Here is a 16,185-nt window from a genome sequence, read left to right on the forward strand (position 1 = left end):
GGGAGGGGATGGGACCCAGGGAAGAAGTTCACATTGAACAGGAGGGAGAAGGACCCCTCTAGTCTCTAGGTTTCCAGGCTGGGAGTGCTGAACGTAGAGGGCACCTGTATTCTGGTCTCTCTGCCCATCAGGGTCAGGCAGCAAGGACCGAGTCACCAAGAGTTGGCAGAGCAGTCAAGAGCAGACGTCTCAGACTTGATGTAGCCCTGAATCACCTGGAAGCTGATTCTGAAGGTCTAGCGTGGGGCCCCAGATTCTGCATTTCTAACTAGCTCACAAGTGATACCCACGCTGGCCCAGGGACCACACTTCGAGTAGCAGGGGTTTGGAGAATTGGGAGGGGAAAATGGATCACGGACAGTAATTCTTCACTGCCGAATAAGCTTGGGTCTGAACATAGTTCTAACTGGACCAAATGAAAAACTTCTGAGGCCCATCGAGAAAGCCCCGCAGGTGACAGGGCTGCCCCTCAGAGGAGGGCTCGGGTCTCTGCTGCACCTGAGTCCACTTAGCACGCACAGGCTTGAATGTGTTTATTGAAAAGTGAGAGGCAGGCAAGTGTCAGGAAGAAGGAAAAGCAAGAAAAACTACCTTTCTTCTTTTATAAAAGGGATTATCAGTGGCTAATTCAAAAATTGTAGAGTAATGAAAACGACATCAATAATTTTCATAATAATTACAGTCTTTAGTTTTACCCTTGAATGTTTTTCTGGCAATGTCTGATTCAATTACCCTGGAAAATATTATTATGCTATTTCAGTTTTCCCTTGAGACTTGAGTCTAAGACCAACTTGCTGATAAATCTTGCTCTGGGGGAGCTCATGGACTGCCATTTACAGGCAGATACTTGTTAGGGAGCCCCTGACCTGGTTTAGGTAGATTAGTGATTCTCAGCCAGGGAGGATTGTATACACACACACACACAGACACACACAGACACACACACACAGAGACACACACACACACAGAGACACACACACACACACAGACACACACACACACACACACGCTCCCCTGGGACATCTGGCAATGTCTGCAGCTTGGGTGCCCCTGGCATCTGGTGGGTGGAGGCTACAGATGGTGCTCAACATCCTACACAGGACCCCCCACCCACCCAACAAATCGTTATCCAGCCCAAAGTGTCACTAGCACTGCTCTTAAGAAACCCTAAATTAGATTAAAAATACATTTAGGAACTAAAAAGTACTATTGGTCAGGACACCTCTGTAAAAAGTACTATTGGTCAGGACACCTCTGATTATACGTGACACCAAGTCTAAGTAGTTGTAGACAACAAGGGAAATTTATATTGTCAGAAATATTATTTAGCAAAACTAGTCTACTGTAACGACAACAACAAAAAGCCCAAAAGAACAAAGTTTATTTCTCTGGTCACATTCCCTGTAATTGATGTGCACCATTACAAACTTCATTTCTGTGTTCTTTCTGTCTGTGCTCATCATGACAATGTGCCTATATTGCTTATTACGTGTCTGGCATTCATCTTGACATTTATAAATATTCTCAATCATCATAATAATCCTATAAGGGTAGGGACTATTATTTTTCTCATTGCGCTGATGAGAAAATCAAGACACAGAGAGGTTAAGTGACTTGACCAAGGTCACACAGCCAATATGTTATAGAGCTTCGGGGGTGTTAAACATGAGTAACTTTCCATCATTCATTCTTTTCAACATGAAAGATGGCCATCGGGGCATCTCTCTCCCCACACAGACTTCCGGTGTGACTCCACCCTGGGATCAGAGCCCAGAAGGGACAGAGAATGATTTTTCTAATCCTTCCCCTCTCACTGGGTCTGATTCCCAAGGGAATGATTCTCATCCATCTCTTCTACCTGTGGGACTCAGATGTTCTCAGAAGCACCACAAGCCACCTCTGGGCAGAAATATGCAGAGGTGCCGATGGGAATTACAGTTGGTCCCATGGGGTCTATTTGAAACAGGAATCAATGGTGCAGACACAGACAATAGATTTAGAGCAGTTTCTTCTGACAGTGACATTTGGGATTTAAATATAAATTAGAAGCTGTCAGGCAATTCCATGTGTGAATTTGTACAAATCCCTTGTAATGAAAGCAGAAGGTTTCTCGTGTCCTTATTTGTACTGGAGCATTAGCATCAGGAGCCTAACCAAGTGTGTCGATTTTCCTACCGCTCAGGAGATTAAAGATGTACTTTCTCTAGTTAGAAACAGCTGCAAGGGGCACGCACAGAGCAGGGCTTTTTCTCCGTGAGCTCTGGGGTGTCCGTCTCATTTCTGCATTAAGCTGAGTGATACCGCATGCAAATAGGGGAAAGGAGGCTACCTGAAGTCGGTTAGTCAAAGGAGATAAGGCGCCCATAGATCCCCCTTCTTCCCAACCCCTCCTGCCATTCAAAGAGAGAAGCTTCATTCTCAAATATTGCCTTTGCTCACATGGGAGGGGGCAGTGAGCTCTGAGAAGCCGGCAAACAGTACATGGCCTCATGTGTTTAAAAGGTGCCACCCAAGCGCTCTCTGCATGTTGGTGAATGACTTAGATCTCCACCGCATTACACACAGAGTCACCATGTGACCCAGCAATTCCGCTCCTAGGTATCTGCCCAAGGGAATGAAAGCATACGTCCACATAAAAACATGTCCATGAATGTTCAGAGCAGCATATTCACAATAGCCAAAAAGTGGAAACAGCCCACATGTTGATCAATGGAAGAATGGTTAGATAAAATGTGGTCCATCCATGCTGTGGAATATCATTCAGCCGGTAAAAGGAACACAGTACCAACACAGGTTACAACAGGGATGAACCTTGAAAACAGTATGCTAATTGAAAGAAGCTAGACACAGAAGACCACATATTGTGTCGTTCCATTTCTATGAAATTTCCAGAATGGTAAATCCATAGAGACAGAAGGTCGGTTGGTGATTGTCAGGGGCTGGGGTGGGGGGTGGGGGGTGGGGGTGAGGAATAGGATGATTGCTTAATGGGTACAGGATTCCTGTTGGAGGTGATGAAAAAGATGACCTCCAGGAGATGCCCCTGTGATTTCATTGGCAAATGTATTCCGTCGGTCCGTTAGCAGCTCCTATAGACCCCTGGAGCAGAGAACTGTAAGAAATCTCAAGGGTCCCACCAGTGGCATTCTTTGGCACTCCCAACACCGGCTAGGACCCACACAAGCTAGAACAGGTCACAATGATCTTTTTAAAGTTCGATCCTAACACTAGGAGGGGGCCTTCGGAGTCATTTCAAGCAGCTGTTCTTACCTCTTGGCCATTCATCAGAACCATCTGGGGGAGTTTTCAGAAATGCAAATGCCTAGGCCCCACCCAAGGAGAATCTCTGAATGTGGGACCTCAGATCATGAGTAGTTTTCAGGTGATTCTAATGTGCAGTCAGCATTAAGAACTCCTGCTCTAGCCTGATACCCTACACCTCAGATAAGCAAACTTGGACTCAGAGAAGTTACAGAATTTACCCGTGAGTTAGAGGTAGATCAGAACTTGCCCCATGTCACTGAATTTTCCACACCTGTAAATTTGCAGAATTGCATAAACCAAATTCTAAGTCTTTAGAGCAGACCATGCTATTGTTCCTAAAGAAAAGTCATTCTTCATCCAGATTCAGATGTTTGTGTCGAATGCGTATCCCTGCAGAAAATCTCTTTGCTTCTCAAAATTAAGCTATTTTTCAGTTATCTCATCAAATGTACGAATGTGTTTTGCCTTTTCTTTCATTTTTTTAAAAAGAGAAGCTCAAGCGAAGGAGAGATATTAATGTCAGATGAGATAAAGTTTCCACACCGGGCATGTGGAGAAAAAAGAACGCACGCATATTTGCTCCTTGGTTTTTATTTTTCTCTCACCATCACATGTAATATTTATTTCATTGGTTCCCTAAGGCAGTGATTTTCAAACTTCATTTCAGCAGCAAAACTTTTTTTTCCCAAGCAAAATCTTAGACAAGAACTCTAATATACAAAACGGATAAAATATATCTAGCAGATTCCTCGGGCAGTTTCAGTCTTTCTTGTTTAGAGGAAAATACGTGGTACATTCGTGGGACTCCTGCACCATCCCTCAAACACTGTTTGTTCCAGGGAACATAGTTTGAGAACCGTTGCCCAGCTGTATTATTTTTCTGGCAGTCTTCAATGGCTGTGTGTTCTCATTTCGTTTTGAGGACAAAAAGATATGTTTCAGTATTTGAGTCTTTTCTTCCTGAAAACTCACTTTTTAGCTGCAGCATGCATCTGTAATTGGTAAATCCGAGGAGCTTCGGTAGGCGAGGTCACGTGGAGGAAGAATTGCAAAAACAAATTTGGTGGCCCATCGGGCCCCCAGCAAGCCAGAACCTGGCTGGGCATCTTCCTCCAAAGTTGGGTACCCAGCGCCTCCTCTGTGTCTGCAGCAACCATGGAAACTCCTCCTAGGAAATGAATCAATACGGAAGAGAGTGCACTGAGTGGGGAGGGGAGGATAATTCCTGCCGGAGCACGAAGTGAATATTGTTTCCCTCTCTTGCCTGTTGGCTCATCCCCCGGCACCTGTAGAGCTGGGAGGCTGCGTGACACTTGGTCTTTCCTCTCGTTGGAACAGGACCCCAGACGCAGCCCTCCAGGCACGTGGCTCTCCTCCCGGCCCGGGGCTCCCTGGGGTGGGGGGTTGGGGGTCACATCCACTAGGTGGCGCGTGCCTCGGCTCTCCTGGACCAAGAACCACACTGCCCGGCGAGCCAGCGGCTCTGGAGAGTCCTCCCCCCTCAGGCACATGTTTCTTTGTCATCGAGCTGCTATTCCTTATTATCATTGAACTGTTTCCACCTTCAGCTTTTCTGTTTCCTCACCTGTTCAGTAACATTTAACTGAGAAGACTCTCCTAACCCGTGGAGAAGTCTAATAGGCCAGTCTCTAACTGTCCTTTACCGCGGCTATAGTTTTAGTAAAGCATCCGGCACAAAGGAAAAACACAATAATTGTCAGTAGAAGAAATTAATGTTAGTTGGATCAGGAGAGGACCTTGATTCTGTTCTCTTAAAAAGAGTTTTTAACTTTCAGCGACAAGCAGTGAAATCTTTACAGATTCAGTGATATGTCTGGGATTTGCTCCAAACAGGACAGGCATGGGGAGAAGTGGGCGTGTAGATGAAGCACATGGGGGCATAAGTTGAAAATCTTTGAAGCCTGATGATGACACGTGGGGTTCATCACTTCATTCTGTCTGCTTTTATAGCTGTTTGAAAGTTTCCATAGCAAGATGTAAAAGAGAAAAAGAAAAAAGATTTGAGGAAACATCTGTGAAACCCAAGTCTTCATCAAAAGGACCACATTTACGTCCTGAGAGAGATAGACATCCATCCAGCACAGCTGTTTTCCCAGGGCTCCATTAGTTGCAAGGAGTAGAAACACAGTCCGAGATCAAGGGTGCTTCCTCATCTGTGTGTCTCTGAGCGCCCCCAAGGTCTCCTGGGTTTTCTTTCAGTGTGTCCATTCTTTGGCTTCTCTATGCATCTATTCGTTCATGTCCAAATGACAAAAAATGGCCACTCCATTTCTCTTCTACTCAGAAACTTAGGATTTAAGGACCCTTTGCCCTCTGATTATATAGCCTGTATCTCTCTGAGTTCATATGCTTAGAGAAATCATCTGGTCGTTCATGAAGCAGCCAATAGATTGGTGACTTGTGAGTCCAGTGCCACTTCTGGGTCCAGTCAGCTCTGGCAACGAAAGCTGGGATCGTGTGGTACAAATGGCCCTCTAGTAACACTCTTTTCAGCAGGAGCTGGGGAAGGTATCATTTCCTCAGATGTTTTATGGATACAGGCACCCTGAGCTAGAAACTTTAAGAATCTTCAGAAAAGGAAGACTGCCCTCCACCATTACAATGTTATCATCTCTGGCGTGTGACGTACAATTTAGTTCACTGTCCTTTTTCTCAGTGAGAATAGAGAAAAACTGGTCATTCTTCTTATCGTGAGACCCTCCAACACATGTACACTGTCATCTTCTCCCCTCGGGTTGTATTCTCTAGACAAAAATGATCCCAAAGTTGAACGTCTAATTATAGCGTTCTCACTTCATGAAAGAGGTGGTGTTGGGCATTTTCGGAAACAGAGACAAGACCCGTCTCACAGTTGATAGGCGCACGCCCCAGGCTGCCTGCGCTTCAGAGGGCGGGGAAGTCTCTATTCGCAGTTGCCGGAAATCCCAGCTCTAGCATCTGCTTTACGTCTTCTCTCTGTGAACTGTCTCCCATGGGCATTGAAAACCAAAGGGCTGACACCACTCTTCATTTTCAAAGAGAAAATGATATTTAGAGAAGAGAGAGTGTTGACTAGATGGGAAATGAGTAAAAGATGCTCACCAATGTCTGGGGCCGTTATGGGCTGTTGGGTTCCCGAATGGTCCCCTCCCATCTCGGTATTACTTCGGGGCCTGTCCATGCACATCCTACTGGGACATGGCTAGGGAGGGACTCAGTAGGCACAGTTGTCTTGAGGGCTAGCTGATGAGCAGACCGTGGTTCTCAGCCAAGTGACCTAGAGTCCCTTGTGGGGCTCTGCTGTTCATCACTTCTTAGACATAAAGCCTTCTTTAAAATACTGAATAAACTCTATACTTACTAAATTTGTTATTTAAATATTATCTATATTATATTATGTGCACTTTATATATATAATTACATTATATATATATATATGTGTGTGTGTGTGTGTGTGTGTGTGGTATGCGGGCCTCTCACTGCTGTGGCCTCTCCCATTGCAGAGCACAGGCTCCAGACGCGCAGGCCCAGCCGCCATGGCCCACGGGCCCAGCCACTCCGCGGCATGTGGGACCCTCCCGGACCGGGGCACGAACCCATGTCCCCTGCATCAGCAGGTGGACTCTCAACCACTGCGCCACCAGGGAAGCCCCATTCTATATTTTTATATTATACGTATTTTAAATATTTTACATTATATTACATATATATAAAGTACACATAAACATTAACTGTAAGATGAATTAAAATGTCCTCCTATGTTTTCTTCTAAAACATTGATTGTTTTACCTTTCACAATTTCTGTATGGTGTGAGGTCGGGAATCCAGATTCTTTGTTTTTTCCACATGGCTAGCCAGTGGCCCCAGCACCATTTATTAAAATGACCATTAGCTGTAAACTAAGTCATGTCCAAACATAGATGCAGCCTGGGATGAATGACAGTGGACAAATGGTAGAAAAGGAATTGTGTGAGCAAAGCATATGAAGGAAATGGGGTGATCAGGAGGGAGTGTGTCAGTCTGCTGAGCTGTAAACCCATGAGGGGAGAGAATAGTGTCCCTCTCATTTACTGCTGGACTTCTTATGCCTGGCAGACCCCCTGCCATGGAATAGACATTTAATGACTATTTATTTAAATGAGGTGTTGCATCTTTCTACCCCAGGATGACTCCTAATCATAGATAGAAGGAAACCAGATATCTGATGCAGCTATCCCTTCTAAATGTGTGTGTGATAAGTTAACATCATTTGTCTTGGTGATAAAGATCAAGACAAGGATATGCAAGCTTGTGAGTGTCAGGAATACACGACTGAAGAGCAAAGAGCTTCTTCCACACCCACCGAGGGAAATAAGCTATCTATACAAGACAACCACAATGGAAGGCAGACTGTGATAAAAACAGAGAGTCACATTCTCCAATTTATTAGTAAGTATTTCATATGATACAGAATGAAATCGATCATCATCACCAGTGCTAACAAATACTGATTCCTTACTCTATGCCAGGATCCTTAAATGTATGATCTTATTTATAGCACTCACAGTTTCTACCCATTAGGCTATCAGCAAGAAATTAGATTTTTCCAACAAGCTGCATCGTTTATGTAAATACAGACTCATAAAAGTGCTTGCAAGTTCAGTTTCTGATGATGTCTCCCTCACCCTTTTATCCGCACAAATAGAAACTGAAGTGTGTAAAACTTTCCGGGACCTTATCTTTTAATTTTTTCAAAGCCAGGGCCCAGATGACTGTATCCCTGCTTTTCAAGTTCAACATCAATTCTCCATGAAACCCCAGGGTTGGCAGCTCATGAACCTGGACTCCAGCGATCAAGCAGGCAGGCTTGCATGTGTCCTGTCCCTTAAAGTCATCAGCTGTCACTTCTGCCCCACCTGTGGCTTTTAGCCTGTTGATCGTTATTTCCATCTTCCAGGTTAACCTTAATGACCAACTCTTTGCTCTGTGAGGAGCAGTGTTCATTCTCAGTGTAAATTAAAATGCAAGTCCCTCTTCCCCTGGTGATGGATAACCTTTGTTTCAAGTCCAAGTAGTCTCTTCCTAAATGTCCATCACAAAATTCACCTCACCTTGGCAAAGAAAAGAAAATGAAATTTTCTGAATTGAGAGGAGAGAGCCAATGAAACTCAATATGTCCCAAGCCAGTCGCCCACACTGATGGTGTAAAAACACGTTTTGCATCTCGTATTTGATTTGCTGCACAGTTTAACAGAAAAGTAACTTTATTTTTTCCAATTAAATGAAGTAATGTTACAATCCGTAATTCCTCCTGCTCTAGCATGGTAAATTAATGTCTGTCTATTGTTTTTAAATCACAGAGTGAGCATTGCTATAGAAATATAAAATGGTACTGTTTCATTTTAATCTACTTAATTTTCCATTCTTGAATTACATAATGGGGTTAAACATTGAATAGAATTAATAGAATGAGTATTTAATTAAGCCATAATGAGTTTCTAAATGGATGCTCAAGGAAACTGGCTTTATAGTTTATGCAAGAATCAGATAATGGTCTTAACAAAGACTATAATAATTGTATTGAATGTTTTCGGTATTTAAAGATTTTTTTCTGAATTCTCCCAGGAGTAGATTTAAACATAATCCAGTTCCTTGATTAGACCTCACTTGGCTCTCAAGACAAATTCTAAATGCCTTTCCCTGGCCCACAAGGCTGTGCATAATCTGACACAACTCTCCTCTGGAGTCCAATAGCAAACAGTTCTCCCCGAGTTCTCCTTTGCTCTCCAGCCACACCCACCTCCCTCTGGTCCACAATTGCCCCGTGCTTCCTTCACCACTGGCCTTTGCACCTGCTGTTCCAGTTGCCAGGAAGGCTCTCTCCCCTTTCGTCTCACTGACTCCTCTTCTTTCAGTTCTCAGGGAATTCTTCCCTAATGACCTTCCCTAGACTGGGTCAGGCACCACGCCCTCTCACCACTCCCCTCAAGCTTCAGGCTCTCCAAGAACTATGTTATTTCTTGCCCAACACTTCACATATTTTTATAATTAAACATATGCCATGTCTGTTGTCTTGTTTACTAGCGTATCCCTAGAATTTATTTTTTTATTTTTCTATTTTTTAGAATTTAATACTGTATCATGCGTGGTACACAGAAGCCACTTGACAGGTATTTGTTGGCTGGCTGGCTGGAATATGGATGGATGGGCGAATGGGTGGATGGATGGATAGATGCATGGATGGAGGATGGATGGAGGACGGATAAGTGGATGGAAGGATGGATGGATGAATGGAGGATAAATAAATGGATGGATGGGTGATGGATGGTAGGTAAATGTGGCTGTGGACACATTACTACATCTAAGGATATATTAGGGTCGTAACACATGCTGTGAGAATTTCTAAAACATTATCACCTTCCCGTTCCACTTGGACTCATTTGCCCACACACTGAAAAGGTATTCTGCACCAACCTCTTGGTTGGTGTCATGAAAAGGTGTCATGGGAGAAACTGCACAGGCTTTTCTCACCTATACATGGCCTAAGTATTAATTTTACAAATTCATCCATTCATCCAGAAGATCTTCATGTGTCCAGCACTGTGCTGTGTACTGGGGACCAGGCGCCATTAAAAAAACGCATTTTTTAGGGTCAAAGAAAATTTTAATTTTTTTCCTCACATCAGGGGGAAGAAAATGAAATTTTTAAAGCCTATGAAAATCAAGTGTGGTAGGAGGGACCAACAAACGTAACGTACCCAGTGTCTTCGAAAGTCATAAGGCATCCCTGCTAGAGATGTTCTGGAGAACAAGGGAGGTCAACCCATCCCTCCTGCCCTGCACCATCCAAGCAAGTGGCAGAATCAGGCATCTATCACCATGCCAGTCTCTCTTAGTCTCACTCCTGTATAGCTTCATCCCTTCACATTTCCTCTCAGCCCTCACCTTCGATGCCAGGCCCCATTTCCTATTTTAAGACCATTCATTCACTCAACAAACACCTACTGTGTCCCTTCTATGCACCCAGCATCGTGCAAGGGGTGGAGAGAAAGCCCTGAACAAGACAGACACACCTGGAGCCTCCAGCCTCCTCATCGTGATCTGTTCTTATAGTGTCTTCCTTTCAGCAATGTGACATTCACCTGCCTTGACAAAGTAACTTCTCACCTGTGGACTGGATGTAATGGCATTCGTACCTGACTGATGGTTTCCAGCATCCTCTAGTCTTAGCACTCCCAAACCCACTGAATTGTCTGCCTGGTGTCCCAAGGTACAGGTGTCAGAACAGCCACAGGGACAGATTATGAGCTGAGGTGTGCTGTGATCAGTAGGGACAGAGAATCAGTCCTCTGTCTCTGGATCACAGCATGGGGTGGAGGACCGGCCTAAGCAATGGGACTCTTGAGTGGGCATGAGTAATAGAACTTGTGGAAAGCAGATGTTACTGGAGTCCAGGAGATTTGTATCTGACCTTTGGTTCACTCGAGAACTTTGGACCAACCTCTTCCTTCCTTCTTTCTCTGTGCCTGTTTCTTTATCTGCCACCTGTGGGATTGGATAACACGTGTGTCCCACTCCTGGACGCATGGCAGACAGCAGTAGCTGATCACAGCTCTCCTTCCTGCTGATCCCACATGCACTGCAGGCCCCTCCCTCAGCATGGGACCCAGGCAGCCTTGCAATGCACGAGGGCAGGCTCTCACATCCCTACTTTGGCCCTTCTTGACCTTGAACTCTCATGCTTCTCTGTCCAAACTACATATTAGAATTATCTGGGCAGGTCAACAAAACACTGAAACCCACGCCTTACCCCAGACCAACTGAATTGGAATAGGGTTATTTTTTTAAAAAAACAGTGTTTTTAAAAAGCCCTCCAGGAGATTCTAACAGGGCTGGGATCCACCAGTGTAGATTTCAAGCTCAGGAATTCCATAATTTTTGTGATGGGGGGGAAAGATAGAAGTTAGGCCTAACTTAAACAAGAATCAGAGGAATCAGGTCAAAATCATTGTCTCGTGGAGCTGTTTCTGTGTGACAGTATCCTCCACTTCCCCTCGCTCCAGCTCCGTTCCATCCAGTGCGCATGTTCCAGGAATTTCCCAGCACCGCTTGTAGGGAAGGGAAACGGCTCACCCAGGTTTGCTGAGTTGTGATAGATTAGTTCCTGTCTCCCCCAAGGCATCAAGATCATGGCTTGTGATTAATGATTTGCAAGTGAATTAATCAGCCACCTCTTTTGAAATGTCATTTCTCAAATTACTTGTCTTTGAACATAAGGGCTTTCTGACATCATCTTACTGTCTCTAGATTCTCTTTCCTACTAATTGAAATTCCAGGATATTTCTTCTTCTTCTTGTCAGCTTATTGGTATTACTTGTGTATAAAATATTTGCAAACAGATTACTATTCACCAGTAGTGTATCAGAGGTAAGCACCAAAACAATACTTTATGCTTCCAGCTCAAAGCAATGTGCTGATGATGACTCGTGAAATTCTCTATCTAAGCTGATTTTTCATTTATTGATTTATTTTTCACCACACCTACTTGCAACAAATATTTGAGATGTGTCACAATAAAAACACAGGTACAACAAAGCTCCAAACAATTGATTTATATGTTACCTTAGAAAAATGTTTCCTCCCTTTTAAAGTCATGCTAGGTGTGGGCAAGGGGTGGGAGGGATGAAACCGGCTTCCTTCACTAAGGAGGATGCTACAACTGAGCAGAGGCTCTGGAGTCAAACACTGGGGTTCCAATCCCCGTGCCTCCATATATGAGCGATGGCGGTGTGCTTATCTGGTTACCTTGTCGTTTAGGGTGCGTGAGGCTGTAATAGGGGCGGGGCGGGTGCACAGCCGTTACCACGCAACCGTTACCGCAAGACCTTAAGCACAGGAGGGTTAGCAAGAGACACTTAGTGTGGCAGTTAGAGGTCGCTCGGCCAACGGTCCGCCCGGGGTGGTCCTCCTGGCAAGAGGTAAGAGGTGGATCTCCGTGTGGTAAGAGGTGGATGGGGGCCTTCTCCCTGGGGCCCTCCAGGCCCTCCCCGGCCTCAGGCGGTGGGTGAGCTGGGGGGCCCCAGGACAGGCTGGGGGCTGTGTCCCGCAGAGCTCCAGAGCCCTTGCCATGGCCGCCCACTGGCCGGGCCTGGGCCTTGAGGCCACGGGAACCTCTCTTCCATCCCCTCCTCCGCTACCTAATGGCGGCGGCGGTCTCCCTGGGTCCCTGGGACCCAGCCTGCTCTGCCCGAACCTTTGGGTGGCCCAAGGTACCTGAGGGCCGGCTGGGTCGTGGGTGCCTGGCTCCCTCAGTGATGCCGGCTGGGCAGGGTCTGGGGACCTGGCCCTGAGGGCACTGCCAGCCGGGCCTGGGCATTGGTGGGAGGACCCAGCCTGGGTGCTGGACGAACGCTCCCGGGCAGAGTAACTGGCCCCCGCGGGGACTCCCTCCTCTCAGCCAGGGCCTGGACCTCAGAGGGCGAAAGTTGAGCCTTGGGACCTTGCCCTTACTTGTCAGAACAGAGAGTAACATTTGTTTTGGTGGAGGTTTACAGGAACACCGTGACCCGACGGTGGCCTGACCTCAGGAACGAAGGATCTGACACCAAGAAGTGTGCAACAGCTAACCATGACCCTCCCTCACCTTTCCTGTGAAAGGGCTTCGCTGAAAGCTTTCAGGGAGTTCAGGGTTTTTAAGGCATGAGGCATACATCTCCTTGCCTGGCCCTGCAGTAAACCTTTCTCTGCTCCAAACTCTGACGTTTTGGTATTGTTTGGCCCCACTGTGCGTTGGGCATACAGATTTGCATTCAGTAACAAGGCTACAAAAACAAATGCATAAAGGCTCAAACTCAATACAAGTTTGTTTCTCATTCAACAACAGTTTGGGACGGGCTCCCACCCACCTCCATGTGGTGACTCAGGTACCCAAGCTCATTCCCTCTTGTGGCTCCACCTTCCCCTTGGGTCTCCTGGTTGTCTGCATCCAGGTAGATAGAAGGAAAGGGGCCCAGAGAAGAGGCACAGCTGTTCTCTTAACCCTGAGCCCAGGTGAACCCAGGCCAGCCCCGGCAAACATCACTTCTGCCCACATCCTGTAGGAGAGAATTCAGCCTCATGGTCCCGCATAAGGCTGAGAGAACCTGAAGCATGGCATCTGTTGGCACACACAGCTTCGTGATCTTCCTCTGTTAGTCTTTATTATTTAATGAGATGGTGTGGGTAATGTGCCCAATACCAGGCATATGGTCAGAGTGCCATCAGTGGTCTTCACTATGATTTTTTTTCCCCCAAAATAGTGACTGTAACGGTCTGCTTTGTTTGCAGTTTCAAGCCACAGTCGAGGAAGGAGCCGTGGGAGTTATTGTCAACTTGACAGTTGAAGACAAGGACGATCCTACCACAGGCGCATGGAGGGCCGCCTACACCATCATCAACGGGAACCCTGGGCAGAGCTTCGAGATCCACACCAACCCGCAAACCAACGAGGGGATGCTCTCCGTCGTCAAAGTAAGGGTGCTTCCGACTGCCCCTCCCTCCTCGCCCGAGCACCCAGGGCCCCAGGTCGAGGATAGACCAGCCGCTGTCTCCTCCTCCTGGAATTAAAATGGGAAAAGTCTTCAGCTTAGGGGTGTGCTTGTACTCTCATGGCTATAAAACCAAGTTGTTCTACAGGTTCTGGAAAACCTAAACTTCCTTGTAACCTTAAAAAAAAAAACTTAATTTTTAAATGACATTCTCCATATACTTGATAATGAATTATCAAAGATATGCAAAAATGGGACCTGTGAAGGTTTTCTAAAGACCCATGGTCAGATTGTGCATTATTACAGTTCTTCTTAACCTTTCTTAGTAGAGTCTCAGTTACTGTCAAACACAGCATATAATTACACACACGGGATGCTTCTCCGTGTGAAACCGCCTGTGAGCACTGCTGCCCAGCAAGCTGGCCTCTCTCTGCTACAGGGGGACCGAGAAGGAAAGTGACAACAATGTAACGGGAGGGCTGAGAAATGTGGGAAGGAGGGGCGTGGCAGCAGAGCATGTGAGGCTGGTGGTCCCCGTGTCCTGGAGGAAGGGATCTGGGAGGTTCTGGGAGAGCTGCTGCCAGACCAGGACGTCCATCGGAACACAGCTTCTTTTCTGGTGGGTGCAGCAATTTGCCTGGAAAGCAGGGAGCAGTCGTGTTTATAGTAATCGTATTAGTGGACCGAGCAGGAACGTTGTTACCTACTTCCTGTGTGCCGTTGGCCAAGATGCTTAGTTGTTTTCTGTGCCTCGGTTTCCTCATCTGTAAAATGAGGATGATGGTACAACCCACCACTCCAGGTTGTTGTGAGGAGTTCACAAGCTAATATGTGATTGGCACATGGTGCCTGTGTTCGTTTCCTGGGGCTGCTGTAACAAATGACCACAGACGTGGGAGCTTCAAACAACGCACATTTAGTCTTTTACAGTTCTGGAGGCCGGAAGTCCAAAATCAGTTTCACAGGGCTACAGTCGGTGGGGCTGGTTCCTTCTGGAGGCTCCGGGGGAGAATTGACTTCCTCGTCTTTTCCAGCTTCTGGAGGTCGCCTGCATGCATTCCTTGGCTCATGGCCCCTTCCTGTATCTTCAAAGCAGCAACCCAGCATCTTATCTCTCTCTGACTTTGACCCTCTGCTTCCATTGTCACACCTACTTTGACTTCCTGCCTCCTTTTTTTTTTTTTGCGCAGTGTTCTTTAATTTTATTTATTTATTTATTTGTTTATTTATTTATGACTGCATTGGGTATTCGTTGCTGCGCGCGGGCTTCCTCTAGTTGCGGCGAGCGGGGGCAACTCTTCATTGCAGTGCGCAGGCTTCTCATTGCAGTGGCTTCTCTTGTTGCAGAGCATGGGCTCTAGGCACGTAGGCTTCAGTAGTTGTGGCACATGGGCTCAGTAGTTGTGGCTCGCAGGCTCTAGGCATGCGGGCTCAGTAGTTGTGGCGCACGGGCTTAGTTGCTTCGCGGCATGTGGGATCTTCCCAGACCAGGGCTCGAACCCATGTCCCCTTCACTGGCAGGCGGATTCTTAACTACTGTGCCACCAGGGAAGCCCACCTGCCTCCCTCTTTTAAGGACCTTTGTGGTTCCATTGGGCCCACCTGGATAATCCAGAATCTTCTACCCAGCTCAGGGTCCTTAGCTCAATCACATCTGCAAAGTCCCTTTTGCCATGTAAGGTAACACACGTTCCCGGGATTCGAACATGGACATATTGGGGGCTGGGGTCAGTATTCAGCCTAGCCGCAGGGCCATATAAATGTTCACACCAACAAAGTTCCACAACGTCCCTGGGGGCAGAACCCGGAGCCACTGAGAATGGCAGATCTCAGAGAAGTTTCCGGCTTTCTCCAGAGGATGAGGGGTCTAGGTTTCTCCCTGTCCTTTTCAGAACCTCGTCTGAACTGAGCCCCAAATGTCTCCCTGAAAAGAGCAGCCTCTGGGTCTTCCCAATTCTTCTTCCCTTGCCAGGACTCCCAGGAGATCCTGGCACTGCCCTCCTACATTCAGTGCTATAGTTTCAAAGCTGTGAAAGTCGTAAAAAAATAAAACATAGCCACTGGCTGTTCTCTGAGGCTAGCCCTGTATCTATAGAAGGCATCAGGTAATTTTCCAAACCTGCAGCTGGAAGACAAAGCTTGGGTCAATATACATCCCCGCCATAAACCCTGCAGGAGCACCGTTCTCCCGGCCTGTGTTTGCTACAGCTTGAGGAAAATAAAATAACAAGCAAAGCTAGACTGGAAAAGAGTGTCCTCCTCTCCCCACACTCCCGCTTTGGCCCACAATGCTGTGAGTCTTAAACGTTAGCATTTAGAAGAGTCACCGGGAATGCTAGCTGAAATGCAAGTTCCTGGGCCTGCCCCACACCTGCAGGGTCAGAACAGGAGGGAGAGTTGCCCCAGGAGAACACAG

The 16,185-nt window shown here is 46.5% G+C and overlaps 1 protein-coding gene across 1 annotated transcript in view; it reads left to right on the plus strand.

Moving 5' to 3' along the window:
* The window catches only part of CDH13 (cadherin 13), a 1,013,115-nt gene that overhangs the window by 897,078 nt on the left and 99,852 nt on the right, over window positions 1-16,185 (plus strand). The window contains exon 9 of the mRNA XM_060130816.1: window positions 13,570-13,752. Coding sequence (XP_059986799.1) covers window positions 13,570-13,752 — 183 coding nt within the window. The remainder of the gene's footprint in view (window positions 1-13,569; window positions 13,753-16,185) is intronic.

The sequence above is a fragment of the Lagenorhynchus albirostris genome, chromosome 19 (assembly GCF_949774975.1).
Source record: "Lagenorhynchus albirostris chromosome 19, mLagAlb1.1, whole genome shotgun sequence".
Taxonomy (NCBI): Eukaryota; Metazoa; Chordata; class Mammalia; order Artiodactyla; family Delphinidae; genus Lagenorhynchus; species Lagenorhynchus albirostris.